The sequence below is a fragment of the Hemitrygon akajei genome, chromosome 19, assembly GCF_048418815.1.
Source record: "Hemitrygon akajei chromosome 19, sHemAka1.3, whole genome shotgun sequence".
In the NCBI taxonomy this organism is placed as follows: Eukaryota; Metazoa; Chordata; class Chondrichthyes; order Myliobatiformes; family Dasyatidae; genus Hemitrygon; species Hemitrygon akajei.
Genome location: NC_133142.1, coordinates 68,560,257 through 68,573,801, shown reverse-complemented (window position 1 = coordinate 68,573,801; position 13,545 = coordinate 68,560,257). Strand labels below are relative to the sequence as shown.

The window sequence follows — 13,545 nt, the reverse complement described above, 5'->3', positions numbered from 1 at the left end:
CTTTTCTATATCCCTCAAGAACCAAGGTTCCTTATTCTTATTCACTTTGCCTTTAATCCTGACAGGAACATACAAACTCTGTACTCTCAAAATTTCTCCTTTGAAGGCCTCCCATTTACCAATCACATCCTTGCCAGAGAACAACCTGTCCCAATCCATGCTTTTTTGGTCCTTTCCCATAACTTCAAATTTGGCCTTTTTCCAGTTTAGAACCTCAACCCAAGGACCAGATCTATCTTTATCCATGATCAAATTGAAACTAATGGTGTTATGATCACTGGAACCAATGCGATCCCCTACACACACCCGTCCTAACTCGTTTCCTAATAGGAGATCTAATACTGCATCCTCTTTAGTTAGTACCTCTATATATTGATATAGAAAAATTTCCTGAACACATTTTACAAACTCTAATCCGTCTAGACCTTTAACAGTATGGGAGTCCCAATCAATGTGTGGAAAATTAAAATCCCTACTATCACAACTTTCTGTCTCCTGCAGTTGTCTGTTATCTCTCTGCAGATTTGCTCCTCCAATTCTTGCTGACTATTGGGTGGTCTATAATACAACCCCATTAATGTGGTCATACCTTTCCTGTTTCTCAGCTCCACCCATATGGCCTTGGTAGACAAGCCCTCTAATCTGTCCTGCCTGAGCACTGCTGTAACATTTTCCCTGACTAGCAATATCACCCCCCCCCCCCACCACCCTTCATCCCTCTGCCTCTATCACGTCTGAAACATCGGAACCCCAGAACATTGAGCTGCCAGCCCTGCCCCTCCTGTAGCCAAGTTTCACTAATGGCTATAATATCATAATTCCATGTGTCAATCCAGGCCCTCAGCTTGTCTGCCTTTCCCATAATACTCCTCGCATTGAAATAGACACACCTCAGAAGATTATTACCACCACACACAACCCTTCTATTTGTGACTTTGCATGAAATGTTAACATTATTTATTTTCACCCCCGCTCCACTATCTACTCTGGTACTCTGGTTCCCATTCCCCTGTACATCTAGTTTAAACATTCCCCCCCCCCACCCCAACAGCACTAACAAACCTCCCTGCAAGGATATTGGTCCCCTTGTAGTTCAGGTGTAACCTGTCTCTGTTGTACAGGTCCCACCTGCCCCAGAAGAGGTCCCAATGATCCTGAAATCTAAAACCCTGCCCCCTACACCAGTTCCTCAGCCACGTGTTCATCCTCTAGAGCAGGGGTGTCAAACTCATTTTAGGTCACGGGCCGGGTCAGTCGGACGCGTGCAAACGCAGCTTTCGTTGCCTCCGTTTTTTCAGCCTGCTCTCATGTGTCTCAGTCTCTGCTATAACTACAAAGTGTTTCACTTTACAAATTCCGTTTCTTATGAATAAGACTGCCGAGCAAGACTGCCGAATAAACACTAAAAACCCTGAAAACCTGGTACCTGAATAAACTCAGCATTAGCCATATCATACGCCATAGGCGCTTCGATTACTGGGGCCAGCTTTAATAGTAATTAGATATTATCTCGCGGGCCAAAGATAATTCCACCGCGGGCCGGATTTGGCCCGCGGGCCTTGAGTTTGACATATATGCTCTAGAGCATCCTACTCTTACCCTCACTGGCACATGGCACAGGTAGCAATCCTGAGATTACCACCCTCAAGGTCCTGCTTTTTAACTTCCTACCAAGCTCTCTGTACTCACTCTTCAGGACCTCCTCACTCTTTCTACCTACGTCATTGGTACCGATGTGTACCATGACATCTAGCTGATCACCTTCCCCCTTCAGAATGCTGTGCACGTGATCAGAGACATCCCTGACCCTGGCACCCGGAAGGCAACAAACCATCCAGGAATTTCTGTCACGACCACAGAACCTCCTGTCTGCACCTCTAAATATCGAGTCCCCTATCTCTACCGCTTGCCTCTTCTTCCACCCTCCCTTCTGCACTGCAGAACCAGACTCAGTGTCAGAGATCCACAGGAAAAGGGATGTTGTCCTGAAAGCAGACTACAGGGAGTTAGGGAGGAAGCTCAGAAGCAGGACCACAAAGGTAGTCATCTGGGGATTACTGCCTGTGCCATGTCACAGTGAGAATGAGGTGGAGGATAAATGCGTGGCTGAGTGATTGGAGCAGGGGGCAGGGGTTCAGATTTCTGGATCATTGGGACCTCTTCTGGGGTAGGAATGACTTGTTCAAAAAGGACAGGTTGCACTTGAAACCCAGGGAGACCAATATCCTGGCAGGGAGGTTTGCTAAGGCTACTGGTGAGAGTTTAAACTAGAATTGTTGGGGGGTGGGAACCGAACTGAAGAGATGGAGGAAGGGGTGGTTGGCTCACAAATAGAAAAAGAGGGGGCGGAGAGGCACGTGATAGAGAAGGGATGCACTCAGACCGATGGTTTGATATGTGTCTATGTCAATGCAAGGAGCATCATGAACAAAGCGGATGAGCTCAGAGCGTGAATCAGCACTTGGAGCTATGATGTTGTGGCCATTACGGAGACCTGGATGGCTCAGGAGCAGGAATGGTTACTTCGAGTTTCAGGCTTTAGATGTTTCAGAAAAGACAGGGAGGGAGGCAAAAGAGGTGGGGGTGTGGCACTGTTGATCAGAGATAGTGTCATTGCCACAGAAAATGAGGAAGTCATGGAGGAGTTGTCTATGGAGTCTCTGTGGGTGGAAGTTGGAAACAGGAAGGGGTGAATAACTCTACTGGGTGTTTTTTATAGACCACCCAATAGTAACAGGGATATTGAGGAACAGATAGGGAGACAGAATCTGGAAAAGAGTAATAATAACAGGGTTGTCATGGTGCGAGATTTTAATTTCCCAAATATCAATTGGCATCTCCCTAGAGCAAGGGGTTTAGATGGGGTAGAGTTTGTTAGGTGCATTCAAGAATATTTCTTGACACAATATGTAGATAAGACTACAAGAGGAGGGGCTGTATTTGACCTGGTATTGGGAAATGAACATGGTCAGGTGTCAGGTCTCTCAGTGGGAGAGCATTTTGGAGATAGTGATCACAATTCTATCTCCTTTACCATAGCATTGGAGAGGGATAGAAACAAACAAGTTAGGAAAGCATTTAATTGGCAGAAGGGGAAAAATCAAACTATCAGGCAAGAAGTTAGAAGGATAAATTGGAAACAGATGTTCTCAGGGAAATGTATGTGAAGAGCAAGAGGATAAGACGTGAGAGAATAGGACCAATGAAGTGTGACAGTGGAAAAGTGTGTATGGAACCAGAGGAGATAGCAGTACTTCACTTCAGTACTCATTATGGAAAAGGATCTTGGCAATTGTAGGGATGACTTACAGTGGATTGAAGAACTTGATCATGTAGATATTAAGCAAGATGATGTGCTTTTGGAAAGCAGCAAGTTGGATAAGTCACTGGGACTGGATGAGATGTACCACAGGCTACTGTGGGAGATGAGGGAGGAGATTGCTGAGCCTCTGGTGATGATCTTTCCATCATCAATAGGGACTGGAGAGGAGCTGGAGGATGGGAGGATTGCAGGTGTTGTTCCATTATTCAAGAAAGGGAGTAGAAATAGTCCAGGAAATTATAGATCAGTGAGTCTTACTTCAGTGGTAAGTTGATGGGGAAGATCCTGACAGGTAGGATTTATGAACATTTGGAGAGGCATAAAATGATTAGGAATAGTCAGCATGGCTTTCTCAAAAGCAGGTCGTGCCTTACGAGCCTGATTGAATTTTTTGAGGATGTGACTAAACACATTGATGAAGGAAGAGCAGTAGATGTAGTGTATATGGATTTCAGCAAGGCATTTGATAAGGTACCCCTTGCAAGGCTTATTGAGAAAGTAACGAAGCATAGGATCCAAGGAGACCTTACATTGTGGATCCAGAACTGGTTCACACACAGAAGGCAAAGAGTGGTTGTAAATGGCTCATATTCTGCATGGAGGTCGGTCACCAGTGATGTGCCTTAGGAATCTGTTCTGGAACCCCTTCTCTTTGTGATTTTTATAAATGACCTGGATGAAGAAGTGGAGGGATAGGTTAGTAAGTTTGCTGATGACACAAAGGTTGGAGGTGTTGTGGATAGTGTGGAGGGCTGTCAGAAGTTACTGCAGGACATTGATAGGATGCAAATCTGGGCTGAGAAGTGGAAGATGGAGTTCAACCCAAATAAGTGTGAGGTGGTTCATTTTGGTAGATCAAATATGATGACAGAATATAGTATTGATGGTAAGACTTTTGGCAGTGTGGAGGATCAGAGGGATCTTGGGGTCCGAGTCCATAGGACACTCTGCTATGCAGGTTGACTCTGTGGTTAAGAAGGCATACGGTGCATTGGCCTTCATCAGTCGTGAGATTGAGTTTAGGAGCTGAAAGGTAATGTTGCAGCTATATAGGACCCTGGTCAGATCCCACATGGAGTACTGTGCTCACTTCTGGTTGTCCCACTATAGGAAGGATTTGGAAACCATAGAAAGGGTGCAGAGGAGATTTACAAGGATTTTTCCTGGATTAGAGAGCATGCCTTATGAGAATAGGTTGAGTGAACTCGGCCTTTTTCCTTGGAGCGACAGAGGATGAGAGGTGACCTGATAGAGGTGTATAAGATGATGAGAGGCATTGATCATGTGGATAGTCAGAGGCTTTTTCCCAGGGCTGAAATGGCTAACACAAGAGGGCACAGTTTTAAGGTGCTTAGAAGTCAGTACAGAGGAGATGTCAGGGGTAAGTATTATACGCAGAGAGTGGTGAGTGCGTGGAATGGGCTGCTGGCGACAGTGGGGGAGGCAGATCCGATAGGGTCTTTTAAGAGACTCCTGGACAAGTACATAGATGCCAGAAAAATAGTGGGCTAAGGGTAACCCTGGGTAATTTCTAAGGTAAGGACATGTTTGGCACAGCTTTGTGGACCAAAGGGCCTGTATTGTGCTGTAGGTTTTCTATCTTTCTATGTTTCTTCTAAAGAATTGCTGGCATTGGAGAGAGTCCAGAGGAGGCTCATGGGAATGATCCTGGAACTGGAAGGGTTAAGGTATGAGGAGTATTTGATGGCTCAGGGCCTGTACTCGGTGGAGATGAGAAGAATGAGGAGAGGGATCTCATTGAAATTATCGAATATTGAAAGACATAGACAGAGTGGAAGTGTAGATGATATTTCCTATAGTGGGGTACCTAGGTCTGGAAGAATTTCTCCAGCCAGTGGGTAGTGAATCTCTGGAATTCTTTACCACAGACACCTGTAGAGGCTAAGTTATTCTGTATATTTAAATTAGAGGATTATGGATTCTTCATAGTAGATGTCAAAGGTTATGGGGAAAAGGCAGGAGAATGGGACTGAGAGGGATAATAAATCAGCCGTGTTTGAATGCTGGAGCAGACTCAATGGGCTGAATGGCCTTATTCTGCTGCTATGTCTTTTGGTCTTATGTTCCTGAAAAAGGAAAGAGCATCACGCTTAGAAAGTGAATAATCTGAACTATTTAGTTAATTGATTTCAGATTGATATATGTATTCTTATGTGGGATCTGTCATTACTGAATATGGATTATTCCATTGGCTTCAGATTAATGTTGTTTTTTCTCAAACCATCAAAAGCATGGAGCCAATAAATGATTCCAATATCATTCTATAGTCATACTGTCATAAGTTATGTAAACATTGATGAAACACAAGAGAAACTGCAGATGTGGGATATCCAGAACAACGCACAGAAAATAATCCAACTTTTATTACTTTCTTTTCTAATGCAGGCCGAGTCCACAGTCCACGCAGTAAGTTTACTGCAGGATTGCATCCTATACGTAAATATTTCAGCCAATTATAGTTAATTTTAATGGAAAGCAATTGACATTTTTCTGTGTGTAGAATGCTTTTTAGAACTTAATTATATCATAGACAAATGGTTATATTCAGGCTCTGGTTAGTCAATGCCTGAATAAAGAAAATGCACTGTCAGAACATGAATTTTAAGGCAACTCACCAGAACAACATGAAGTGAACTATTTTAATTGATATAAATTTAGGCAATCAGGCGCTTGACTGGTTCAAGTAAGCAGTTTCTGTTATGCTTCCAATTCTAATGATTTTTCTTTGGATCCTATGGGTTTTGGTCATCTTTACTGCTTGTTGTCCTTGAACCACAATATATCACAAAAGAGGTCCATCAAATTATTCTATTTTATTTGCAATACACCTTATTCTATGCAGCAAATAATTATATTTAAAATGTCATTTGAAGACATGAACACACCAACACAGTCCTTCTCTACACCATCAACATGCTAGAAACATATCTCTTACAAGAACAGAAATTCAGCAAAACCAAATTGTACATTGCATAACACGGTTATAATCACATTGTGTGTTTAACACATACGTCCAAGGCCATTATCTACTATTTTAAAAATATAAGCTGCTTAAAAAGACATTCATCACTATAACCCATTGAAAGTAAAATCAAAATACATCCTGTATGTTGGAAATCTGAAATAAAAACAGAAAATACTGACAACTATCAGCAGGTCAGCTAGCGTCTGTGGAAAGAGAAACGATGTTAACACTTCAAGTCAAAGTTCTTTCCTTGGAATGGGAAGCATTAAATTATATAAAACTAGACACTGAATCTTGCAGATGTAATAAATATTTTAATATTACATAATTCTTAATGTTTTATTAAAGACAATTCCAATAATATTCTCTAATCACATTGTCTTAAGCTGTTCTAAAGTTTATAACTCTCTTTCCTCATACAGCTGGAATTCACAGTCCTGCATATTATCCTGGTAAGTGTATATGTCATTGATGTAAATACTACAGTTAAATAATCAAATATATCTACATGTATTCGATATCTACAAGGCACGTGAAGGAGACCTGGGAAGGAGGGAAGATATAAAAAGGAGAGAAAGAGTGAGGTAGTTCTCTTTTGGAAGAAGACAGCGAGGCTTTGAGAGGAAGTGCGGCGGCGGCCATTTTCAAATTGCTTCTCAGATCGGAGTTCTGAGAGGCGGGACTGCGCAGGCGTGTGAAGGAGGCCTGGGAAGGAGGGAAGATATAAAAAGAACGCAGCCTTAAGCAGCGGGCAGCTTCGTTTGCGGGCAGCAGAGTGAGCCGGGAGCAGAGCGTAGGGCTTGGGCTCAGAGGGCTTAGGCGGAAGAGGGCACAGTAGGCTTATCTTTTAGTTCTCCTTGTTATTTTCAGTTATTCGGGAAGTATGAGTGTGAGGGCAGCTTGTTGTCCTCGGTGTCGGATGTGGGAGATCCTGGAGTCTCCGAGCCTCCCGGACGTCCACATCTGCGCCAGGGGCGCCGAACTGCAGCTCCTGAGGGACCGAGTTAGGGAACTGGAGCTGCAGCTCGATGACCTTCGCCTGGTCAGGGAGAGTGAGGAGGTGATAGAGAGGAGTTACAGGCAGGTGGTCACTCCGGGGCTACGGGAGGCAGATAGGTGGGTCACGGTCAGGAAGGGGAAGAGGCAGGTACTAGAGAGCACCCCAGTGGCTGTACCCCTTGACAACAAGTACTCATGTTTGAGTACTGTTGGGGGGGACAGCCTACCTGGAGGAAGTGACAGTGGCCGGGCCTCCGGCACAGAGGACGGCCCTGTAGCTCAGAAGGGTAGGGATAGAAGAAAGAGGACCATAGTAATAGGGGACTCGATAGTTAGGGGTTCAGACAGGCGGTTCTGTGGAGGTGATTGGGAGTCCCGGATGGCAGTTTGCCTCCCTGGTGCCAGGGTTCGGGATGTTTCTGATCGCGTCCAAGATATCCTGAAGTGGGAGGGTGAGGAGCCAGAGGTCGTGGTACATGTAGGTACCAATGACATAGGTAGGAAAGGGGAAGAGGTCCTGAAACGAGAGTATAGGGAGTTAGGAAGGCAGTTAAGAAGAAGGACCGCAAAGGTAGTAATCTCGGGATTACTGCCTGTGCCACGCGACAGTGAGAGTAGGAATGGAATTAGGTGGAGCATGAATGCGTGGCTGAGGGATTGGAGCAGGGTGCAGGGTTTCAAGTTTCTGGATCATTGGGACCTCTTCTGGGGCAGGCGTGACCTGTTCAAGAAGGATGGGTTACACTTGAATCCTGGGGGAACCAATATCCTAGCGGGGAGGTTTGCTAGGGCTACAGGGCAGACTTTAAACTAGTAAGATGGGGGGGCAGAAATCAATTTGAGGAAACTATGGGAGAGGAGGTTAGTTCACCAGTAGAGCAAGTAAGTAGGCAGTGTGTGAGGGAGGAAAGGCAGGTGATGGAGAAGGGATGCGCTCAGCCCGAAGATGTAGGGGAGAAGAAAGAAAAGGATAATAAATTTTAATGCATTGTTAGGGATGAAAAGAGAGGAGGAGGTGGAGAGTATCTTAAATGTATCTATTTTAATGCTAGGAGCATTGTAAGAAAGGTGGATGAGCTTAAAGCGTGGATTGATACCTGGAATTATGATGTTGTAGATATTAGTGAAACATGGTTGCAGGAAGGGTGTGATTGGTAACTAAATATTCCTGGATTTTGTTGCTTCAGGTGTGATAGAGTAGGAGGGGCCAGAGGAGGAGGTGTGGCATTGCTTGTCCGAGAAAATCTTATGACGGTACTTTGGAAGGATAGATTAGAGAGCTCCTCTAGGGAGGCTATTTGGATGGAATTGAGGAATGGGAAAGGTGTAGTAACACTGATAGGAGTGTATTATAGGCCACCTAATGGGGAGCATGAGTTGGAAGAGCAAATGTGTAAGGAGATAGCAGATATTTGTAGTAAACACAAGGTGGTGATTGTGGGAGATTTTAATTTTCCACACATAGATTGGGAAGCTCATTCTGTAAAAGGGCTGGATGGTTTAGAGTTTGTGAAATGTGTGCAGGATAGTTTTTTGCAACAATACGTAGAAGTACCGACTAGAGATGGGGCAGTGTTGGATCTCCTATTAGGGAATGCGATAGGTCAGCTGACAGATGTATGTGTTGGGGAGCACTTCGGGTCCAGTGATCACAATAGCATTAGCTTCAATATAATTATGGAGAAGGACAGGACTGGACCTAGAGTTGAGATTTTTGATTGGAGAAAGGCTAACTTTTGAGGAGCTGCGCAGGGATTTAGAAAGAGTGGATTGGGTCAAGTTGTTTTATGGGAAGGATGTAATAGAGAAATGGAGGTCATTTAAGGGTGAAATTATGAGGGTACAGAATCTTTATGTTCCTGTTAGGTTGAAAGGAAAGGTTAAAGGTTTGAAAGCGCCATGGTTTTCAAGGGATATTAGAAACTTGGTTCGAAAAAAGAGGGATGTCTACAATAGATATAGGCAGCATGGAGTAAAGGAATTGCTTGAGGAATATAAAGAATGTAAAAGGAATGTTAAGAAAGAGATTAGAAAAGCTAAAAGAAGATACGAGTTTGGTTTGGCAAATAAGGTGGAAGTAAATCCAAAATGTTTCTACAGTTATATAAAAAGCAAGAGGATAGTGAGGGATAAAATTGGTCCCTTAGAGAATCAGGGTGGTCAGCTATGTGTGGAGCCGAGGGAGATGGGAGAGATTTTGAACGATTTCTTCTCTTCGGTATTCACTAAGGAGAAGGATATTGAATTGTGTAAGGTGTGGGAAACAAGTAAGGAAGTTATGGAACCTATGACAATTAAAGAGGTGGAAGTACTGGCGCTTTTAAGAAATTTAAAAGTGGATAAATCTCCAGGTCCTGACAGGATATTCCACAGGACCTTGAGGGAAGTTTGTGTAGAGATAGCAGGAGCTCTGACGGAGATCTTTCAGATGTCATTAGAAACGGGGATTGTGCCGGAGGATTGGCGTATTGCTCATGTGGTTCCATTGTTTAAAAAGGGTTCTAGAAGTAAGCCTGGCAATTATAGACCTGTCAGTTTGACATCAGTGGTGGGTAAATTAATGGAAAGTATTCTTAGAGATAGTATTTATAATTATCTGGATAGACAGGATCTGATTAGGAGTAGCCAGCATGGATTTGTGCGTGGAAGGTCATGTTTGACAAACATTATTGAATTTTTTGAAGAAGTTACGAGGAATGTTGACAAGGGTAAGGCAGTGGATGTAGTCTATATGGACTTCAGCAAGGCCTTTGACAAAGTTCCACATGGAAGGTTAGTTAAGAAGGTTCAGTCATTAGGTATTAATGCTGGAGTAATAAAATGGATTCAACAGTGGCTAGATGGGAGATGCCAGAGAGTAGTGGTGGATAATTGTTTATCGGGATGGAGGCCGGTGACTAGTGGGGTGCCTCAGGGTTCTGTTTTGGGCCCAATGTTGTTTGTAATATACATAAATGATCTGGATGATGGGGTGGTAAATTGGATTAGTAAGTATGCCAATGATACTAAGGTAGGAGGTGTTGTGGATAATGAGGTGGGTTTTCAAAGCTTGCAGGGAGATTTATGCCGGTTAGAAGAATGGGCTGAACGTTGGCAGATGGAGTTTAATGCTGAGAAGTGTGAGGTTCTACATTTTGGCAGGATAATCCAAATAGAACATACAGGGTAAATGGTAGGGCATTGAGGAATACAGTGGAACAGAGAGATCTAGGAATAACAGTGCATAGTTCCCTGAAGGTGGAGTCTCATGTAGATAGGGTGGTGAAGAAGGATTCTGGAACGCTGGCCTTTATAAATCAGAGCATTGAGTACAGAAGTTGGGATGTAATGTTAAAATTGTACAAGGCATTGGTAAGGCCAAATTTGGAATATTGTGTACAGTTCTGGTCACCGAATTATAGGAAAGATATCAATAAATTAGAGAGAGTGCAGAGACGATTTACTAGGATGTTACCTGGGTTTCAGCACTTAAGTTACAGAGAAAGGTTGAACAAGTTAGGTCTCTATTCATTGGAGCATAGAAGGTTGAGGGGGGATTTGATCAAGGTATTTAAAATTTTGAGAGGGATAGATAGAGTTGACGTGAATAGGCTGTTTCCATTGAGAGTAGGGGAGATTCAAATGAGAGGACATGATTTGAGAGTTAGGGTGCAAAAGTTTAAGGGAAACTCGAGGGGGTATTTCTTTACTCAGAGAGTGATAGCTGTGTGGAATGAGCTTCCTGTAGAAGTAGTAGGGGCCAGTTCAGTTGTGTCATTTAAGGTAAAATTGGATAGGTATATGGACAGGAAAGGAGTGGAGGGTTATGGGCTGAGTGCGGGTAGGTGGGACTAGGTGAGATTAATGGGTTCGGCACGGACTAGGAGGGCCGGAATGGCCTGTTTCTGTGCTGTGATTGTTATATGGTTATATGTAAGCTAGAAGCCAGTATGGTTTGTATGCAAGGAGCGTGATGTTACAACCTGAAGTGTTTCACATGATCTGTCCGATTCTGGTAGTCAACAGTCAGTGAATGGCCTGCATAAAGGTGGTTTTGAATAATTTGTACTTCCGTGTGAATGTATCTTCATTATAATCAGTCTTAGGAAATCATAGACACAACATTGCACGGATATGGGTAAATATCATGATGAGATCAGCTTGGGGCTGTATTCTCTAGTGTGTGGTCTGAGAACATATTCCACTTCGCTTTTGTTTTATGGGTCAGTCTAAAGGTGGGTGCCATGGTAGCATAGCACGATGATCTTATAGCCTGGGGCATTGCAGAGTTCACAGTTCATTCCTGGTGCCGTTCTTTGTACGTTCTCCCCTGGTACTCCGGTTTCCTCCCACAGTCCAAAGACGTACCGGGTATGTGAAGATAAGAGCCCATGGAATTACGGGAAAGTTATATACGTGGATAGATCATTGGCTGATTGGCAGGAAACAGAGAGTGGGAATAAAGGGATCCCATTCTGGTTGGCTGCAGGTTACCGTTGGTATTCCACAGGGTCCGTGTTGGAGCCGCTTCTTTTTACGTTATATATCAACGATTTGGATTATGGAATAGATGGCTTTGTGGCTAAGTTTGCTGATGATACAAAAATAGGTGGAGGGGTTGGTAGTGCTGAGGAAACAGAGTCTGCAGAGAGACTTGGATAGATTGGGGGAATGGGCAAAGAAGTGGCAAATGAAATACAATGTCGGAAAGTGTATGGTCATGCACTTTGGTAGTAGAAATAAACGTGCAGACTATTATTTAAATGACGAGGGAAATCGGAGTGCTGAGATGCAACGGGACTTGGGAGTCCTCGTGCAGGATACCCTTAAGGTTAACCTCCAGGTTGAGTCGGTGGTGAAGAAGGAGAATGCAATGTTGGCATTCATTTCTAGAGGAATAGAGTATAGGAGCAGGGATGTGATGTTGAGGCTCTATAAGGCACTGGTAAGAACTCACTTGGAATACTGTGTGCAGTTTTGGGCTCCTTATTTAAGAAAAGATGTGGTGACTTTGGAGAGGGTTCAGAGAAGATTCATTGGAATGATTCTGGGAATGAGAGGGTTAACATATGAGGAACGTTTGACCACTCTTGGACTGTACTCCTTGGAGTTTAGAAGAATGAGGGGGGACCTCATAGAAACATTTTGAATGTTGAAAGGCTTGGACAGAATGGATGTGGTGAAGTTATTTCCCATGGTGGGGGAGTCTAGTACAAGAGGGCATGACTTAAGGATTGAAGGGTGCCCATTCAGGACAGAGATGCGAAAACATTTTTTTAGCCAGAGGGTGGTGAATCTGTGGAATTTGTTGCCACGGGCAACAGTGGAGGTCAAGTCATTGAGTGTATTTAAGGCAGAGATTGACAGGTATCTGAGTAGCCAGGGCATCAAAGGTTATGGTGAGAAGGCAGGGAGAGTGGGACTAAATGAGAGAATGGAACAGCTCATGATAAAATGGCTGAGCAGATTCGATGGGCTGAATGGCTGACTTCTGCTTCTTTGTGTTATGGGTAGCTTAATTGGTCATTGTAAGTTATCCCATGATTAGGTTAGCATTAATCCGCTTTGTTGGGGGTTGCTGAGTGTGGCATCAGTCAAAGGGCTCAGTACTGTACCCACCAAAATAAACAATACAGAAGATCTCCTTGCCACCCTGCACAGCTGTCATATAACTTACATATGGAACAAATGATTAGCTGATCCATTATTCCCAAACACATCCTTCCTATAGTGCAACAGCATGACACTCCAAGTGTGGTCTAACCAGACATAATGTGTCATATCTATCAGTGTTGCTACTTTCAGAGAACGAATAACTTCAAACTCAATGACCCTTCATTTACCTACGTTCATTAGTACACTACCAATTATAGCCATTTGACTTCCCGCGATGAATCAACTAAGCTTTAGTTGTGGTAAAAATCAGGGAGTCCACCTACCTATCAGTATTCACACAAAATGCTGGTGGAATGCAGCAGGCCAGGCAGCATCTGTAGGAAGAAGTACAGTCAACGTTTTGGGCCGAGACCCTTTGTCAGGACTAACTGAAAGAAAAGATAGTAAGAGATTTGAAAGTAGGAGGGGAAGGTGGAGATCTGAAATGATAGGAGAAGACAGGAGGGGGAGGGATGAAGCCAAGAGCTGGAAAGTTGATTGGCTAAAGGGAATACTGCTGGAGAAGGGAAAGGATCATGGGATGGGAGGCCTAGGGAGAAAGGAAGGGGGAGGGGAGCTCCAGAGGGAGATGGAGAGCAGGCAA

General features: G+C 43.8%; 1 protein-coding gene across 5 annotated transcripts in view; it reads left to right on the top strand.

The window, feature by feature from the left end:
• LOC140742031 (inter-alpha-trypsin inhibitor heavy chain H3-like) overlaps positions 1–13,545 on the top strand; it is a 148,168-nt gene that overhangs the window by 78,250 nt on the left and 56,373 nt on the right. For 3 of the 5 annotated variants that reach the window (XM_073072725.1, XM_073072723.1, XM_073072727.1), the window contains exons 16-17: positions 5,729–5,779; positions 6,731–6,760. In XM_073072725.1, coding sequence (XP_072928826.1) covers positions 5,729–5,779; positions 6,731–6,760 — 81 coding nt within the window. The remainder of the gene's footprint in view (positions 1–5,728; positions 5,780–6,730; positions 6,761–13,545) is intronic. The other 2 variants (XM_073072726.1, XM_073072724.1) reach the window with 1 other exon arrangement.